This window comes from Pinus tabuliformis, chromosome J (assembly GCF_031772625.1).
Source record: "Pinus tabuliformis cultivar Carrire ecotype Pingquan chromosome J, CPIR1, whole genome shotgun sequence".
NCBI lineage: Eukaryota > Viridiplantae > Streptophyta > Pinopsida > Pinales > Pinaceae > Pinus > Pinus tabuliformis.
The window spans coordinates 481,169,703-481,174,492 of record NC_142295.1 but is presented as its reverse complement, the minus strand read 5'-3'; the positions used below and the strand labels follow the sequence as shown (position 1 = coordinate 481,174,492).

Below are 4,790 nucleotides of genomic sequence, written 5' to 3'. Positions count from 1 at the left end.
ATTCTCTATGTTCTAATGACAACAAAAATATATATATATAATTTAAAAACATTTCTTGCAAATTTACCTATAATTATTTTTATTAATCACAAATAATTATTTATGATTTTTGGTTATTTACTCATTAAATTATATTTTTTGATTTCCTGAAGTGATGTTCAGTTATTGTGAGGACCGCTTACTTTAAAAATCATAACCTCACATACCCATAATAAAAAATTTCAAGTGCTTTTTATATCCATAAAAGCCTCACTATCTGTTTCCCATATCACAGATCACATGTTTGTACTTATTTTGCTGGACATTCTGTTTGCCATGCTCAGACTCAGCAAGGCATTTAAATCTTGCATTCTTTGACAGAAAGTGGAAACATGACTTGTATTTTGCAAAAATAATGATGGACCAATTACACTCTGAGCCATGCCATGATTCACGACAGCAATGCAATAGCTCGGAATAAAATGCAAATCCTCTGCAACTTGCCAAAACATATTTATTTAAAACAACACACTACCAATATATAGTACACAACAAATCTCCCAGAAATAAACAAGCCGGGCCATAATCCAAGGAACACCAGCTATACCAGGAAGTAAATATAAAACCTTCGTAATACCTATGAAATAAAAAGCACGCCGGCCCCGCCATAATCATAACCCGAAGCCATTACAATGAAACCATACATAAACCCCATTATATCTTTATATATCTAACCAGACAACTCTTGCTCTTGCTCTTCATCTTCATAGTCGTCATTTTCAGCGGTAGCATCCTGGTATTGCTGATATTCAGAGACCAAATCATTCATGTTACTTTCAGCTTCAGTGAATTCCATCTCATCCATTCCTTCCCCTGTATACCAGTGCAAGAAAGCCTTTCTCCTGAACATAGCAGTAAATTGCTCGCTAACTCTTCTGAACATCTCCTGTATTGAGGTGGAGTTGCCTATGAAAGTAGAGGACATCTTCAAGCCCTTTGGGGGTATGTCACAGACACTGGACTTCACATTGTGGGGTATCCACTCCACAAAGTAAGATGAATTCTTGTTCTGAACATTGATCATTTGTTCATCTACCTCCTTTGTACTCATCTTGCCACGGAACATTGCTGAAGCTGTTAAGTATCTGCCATGACGGGGGTCAGCTGCACACATCATATTCTTGGAATCCCACATCTGCTGTGTCAGCTCTGGAACAGTAAGTGCACGATATTGCTGTGAACCTCTGGATATCAATGGGGCAAATCCAACCATGAAGAAGTGAAGACGGGGGAATGGAATCAAATTCACTGCAAGCTTACGAAGATCCGAATTGAGTTGCCCAGGAAATCTTAGACAGCATGTTACCCCGCTCATTGTGGCTGAAATCAGATGATTGAGATCCCCAACTATAACCATAGCCAGCCAGGACAAAAATTATCATAAATCAGATGAAAAACACCAGCATAGCTTTAGGAAGAGACCAAAAAAAAACTCTTTTAATCATCAGTTCTCAAAGGTCATCATTAACAGAAATCAAGAACTTACAGGTTGGAGTTGTGAGCTTCAGCGTGCGGAAGCAGATATCATAAAGAGCCTCATTGTCAAGAACCATACATTCATCTGCATTTTCTACAAGCTGATGTACTGACAGAGTTGCATTATATGGCTCAACCACAGTATCAGACACTTTAGGAGATGGAAAAACCGAGAAGGTTAGCATCATTCTGTCAGGATACTCCTCACGAATCTTGGAAATGAGAAGTGTTCCCATTCCGGATCCAGTGCCTCCTCCAAGTGAGTGACAGATTTGGAACCCTGCAAAGTAGCAAAAATAGATAGATTTGACTTATTTGAGATTAAATTCACATCATCTGCATAGTAAGGTAGAGGCTTGAATGAGAGCCAAGCTTTCCTTAAGAAGAAAATAACTGAAAGTTTGTGGTGACATGAAGGAATTTTGAGATGAGCTGTGATTAATTGAGTCCATGCTGAAACTATGGACTACTCTGTTAACTTTAGTGCATTTAGTCCATGCTCAAACTATGGACTACTCTGCTAACTTTAGTGCATTTAGTCCATGCTCAAACCATGAACTACTCTGTTATATATGTACTCATATGAGTCGTATAAGCATTGCATAACTTTCAGTAGGATTTATCTTTGAAACAGTTATTGCAGATCCGAAACATTGCAATCGATGTGTTTAGAAGTTTGAATGTGAGATCAGTACTCCGCAGATCATTTTTCAGAAAAAAAGTACTAACAATAACAGACATTTCATGATTTTAATGCAAGTGAGTTACTTTAATTTAAATGTACATGTTAATCTGCAAAATGGCTTTTAATTAAGGAAGAAGGTTTCTTTGGTTCGAATTGGACTATACCTTCATTCTTTTAAATAATCTTCTGCAATTGACTAATTAAACTTTCAGTCTCTTTGATCAATTTGAGTAACTTGGAAATTTTACAAGTGAAGGATTTTTGTTCTCACTTTTATTATTCCTTTCAATTTTTTCAAAATGTTCCGCCGTAATGTCTGAGCAATTCGACTCAGTGGACAATTTAGGATTTGGATGATTTCCGAGATAAAATATTCTCTTCCTTTCGTTTCATTTCATTTTTTACATGATACAGCTCCGAATAGAAGAGCTAGGCCACTGAAAGAGACATTGTTATAGCTTCATTTTTTACACAATATTGTTTCAATAGAAAAGGTCATTGTTATAGCTTCACTTCAGTTTTCGCACGATCCAGCTCCAATAGAAATACAATTCCATTAGAAAAGGCATTGTTCAGTAAAATTCCAATCTTTAAAGAACTTGTGGATTTGCCTTTTAAGACCAAATTTTATGTCCATTCATGCCAAACAGTGCCATCCATGTCTCTGGATAGGCAGTAGATACTTTACAATTAAAACCCTGGAGACAATATGCTAAAGTTTCAACCTATAAGCCCTAAAAAGCGCATAACTCATCTTTCAAACTAACCCTTTTTCACAGCTACTTTGCAGTAAGAACATTAATACATGGCAAGTGTAAAATCTACAACATCAGTACCAGAGAATTCAGATAATCAATCGAAAGAAAAAGAGGAGATCAACCTACCTTGCAAGCAATCACAGTTCTCGGCCTCCTTCCTGACAACATCTAAAATAGAGTCAATGAGCTCGGCGCCCTCAGTATAATGGCCCTTGGCCCAGTTATTACCAGCACCGGACTGGCCAAAGACGAAGTTATCAGGCCTAAAGATCTGGCCAATGGGACCAGACCTGACGCTATCCATGGTGCCGGGCTCCAGATCCACGAGCACAGCCCTGGGCACATAGCGTCCCCCGCTGGCCTCATTGTAGTACACATTAATCCTCTCCAGCTGAAGATCCCCGTCTCCACTGTACCTTCCAGTGGTGTCGATCCCATGCTCATCGCATATGACTTCCCAAAACTTGGCCCCGATCTGGTTTCCACACTGCCCTGCCTGAATGTGCAAGATCTCACGCATTCTCGCTTCGCTTCACACACAACTAAAGTACTGAAAAACAGTAACTAGACAACAAGGCGTACCTTACTGAAACCCAGTACTAAATATCCAGTGCTGTGGCGTCTATTGGGATCGGATATTTCTTGAAAACCAGTAAGATAGATAAGTCGTGGCGTCTTGAAAGTTGAAAGCGATGCTCTAATCAAAGCAAAAGCTCAGTCTAGTCCATCCACCGATCCAAGATTCTTAAGAAAGATAAGCTGGAGGGTACTAAAAGCAAATGAATTAATCAAATCGAAAGCTCACTCTGAGCTATTCACAGATCCAGTGCTTATTACTTGCAGAGCTTACAAAAATGGCGGGGATTTTGCAGAAAGAAAGAAATAGCGCCAAACTACTAGTAGTCCTCCCATCCACGACTCTCCTGTCTATTAAAAACTAAAAATGAATGACCAGTGATGACGCAGAACCGCCGATTTCTCACCGTCCATTGAATTTCCGACTCATCAATCCCACTCATTCAATTTACCAGTAGATTAATCAATCCCACCTAATGAATTTGTCAATTCGAATCAAAATACAGCCTATCAAATATAATTGGGGAAAGGATGGGCGGTAACTTTAGTGGTTGCAGGCCCGTCCCGTGAACATCGTTGGCCAATCAATCCGAATGATGATGCTGCCACAAACCTCCTAAATAAAAACTATTGAAAATCATTTATCCCACGATTGCATTCCCTTTCGTCTGGAGTCGTCTGATTAAAAATTCATGAGCGTTCGTGTTGACCACTCAAAGTAACGTGGGTCATTCATATACACACAAAATATCATAGCATAATTCAGTGTCAATGGATCATTAATATATACATAAAACAGCATAATGGGCCATTAATATACACACGAAATAACATCTTTAGCCACGCTACTATAAAAATATAAATTGCAAGCTCTTCTTGTTTGTATCTATTGGATTAGAATCTTAAGTGGTTGGAATATCAAATACACACCACCTCAACTTTTGGTTAGAATGTTCCACCTCATTCTACTCATTTTATTTTTTAATTTTAATTTAAAATTTTGTTGTGCATGAAGCAAATATATATCAATATTAATCTAGCTAATATATATAGAAAACTTCATAAATATAACATAAAAAATTATCATAACAAAAAATTATTGCTACATAAGAATGCTTTACCAATGCACATAGTTATCTAAGTAATTATGTATAAAAAGGTTATAAGTTAATTTTAACTTGAAAAAAAAAAAAATTACATGTGTTATTGTAAAATAGACCATTTTGCTAAATAAAATTTGTTTATATATAAATGAA

The 4,790-nt window shown here is 37.2% G+C and overlaps 1 protein-coding gene across 1 annotated transcript; it reads right to left on the bottom strand.

The window, feature by feature from the left end:
* Nucleotides 1–454: 454 nt before the first annotated feature.
* Nucleotides 455–4,132, bottom strand: LOC149227899 (tubulin beta-7 chain-like). The gene is made up of 3 exons (XM_089377951.1): nt 3,085–4,132; nt 1,526–1,795; nt 455–1,386 (listed from the first exon to the last, which is right to left on the bottom strand). Exons 1-3 carry the CDS (start codon nt 3,476–3,478, stop codon nt 710–712), a joined length of 1,341 nt encoding a protein of 446 aa, XP_089234077.1. The 5' UTR covers nt 3,479–4,132; the 3' UTR covers nt 455–709.
* Between the last annotated feature and the right edge of the window lie 658 nt (nt 4,133–4,790).

Excerpts from the sequence above, each read along its gene's own strand:
- LOC149227899 (XM_089377951.1), bottom strand. The coding sequence starts at position 3,478 with ATGCGTGAGATCTTGCACATTCAGGCAGGGCAGTGTGGAAACCAGATC. Across the intron at positions 1,796-3,084 it reads GAACTGTGATTGCTTGCAAG|GGTTCCAAATCTGTCACTCA; the intron begins GTAGGTTGATCT and ends GCTACTTTGCAG. Across the intron at positions 1,387-1,525 it reads GAAGCTCACAACTCCAACCT|TTGGGGATCTCAATCATCTG; the intron begins GTAAGTTCTTGA and ends CTATGGTTATAG.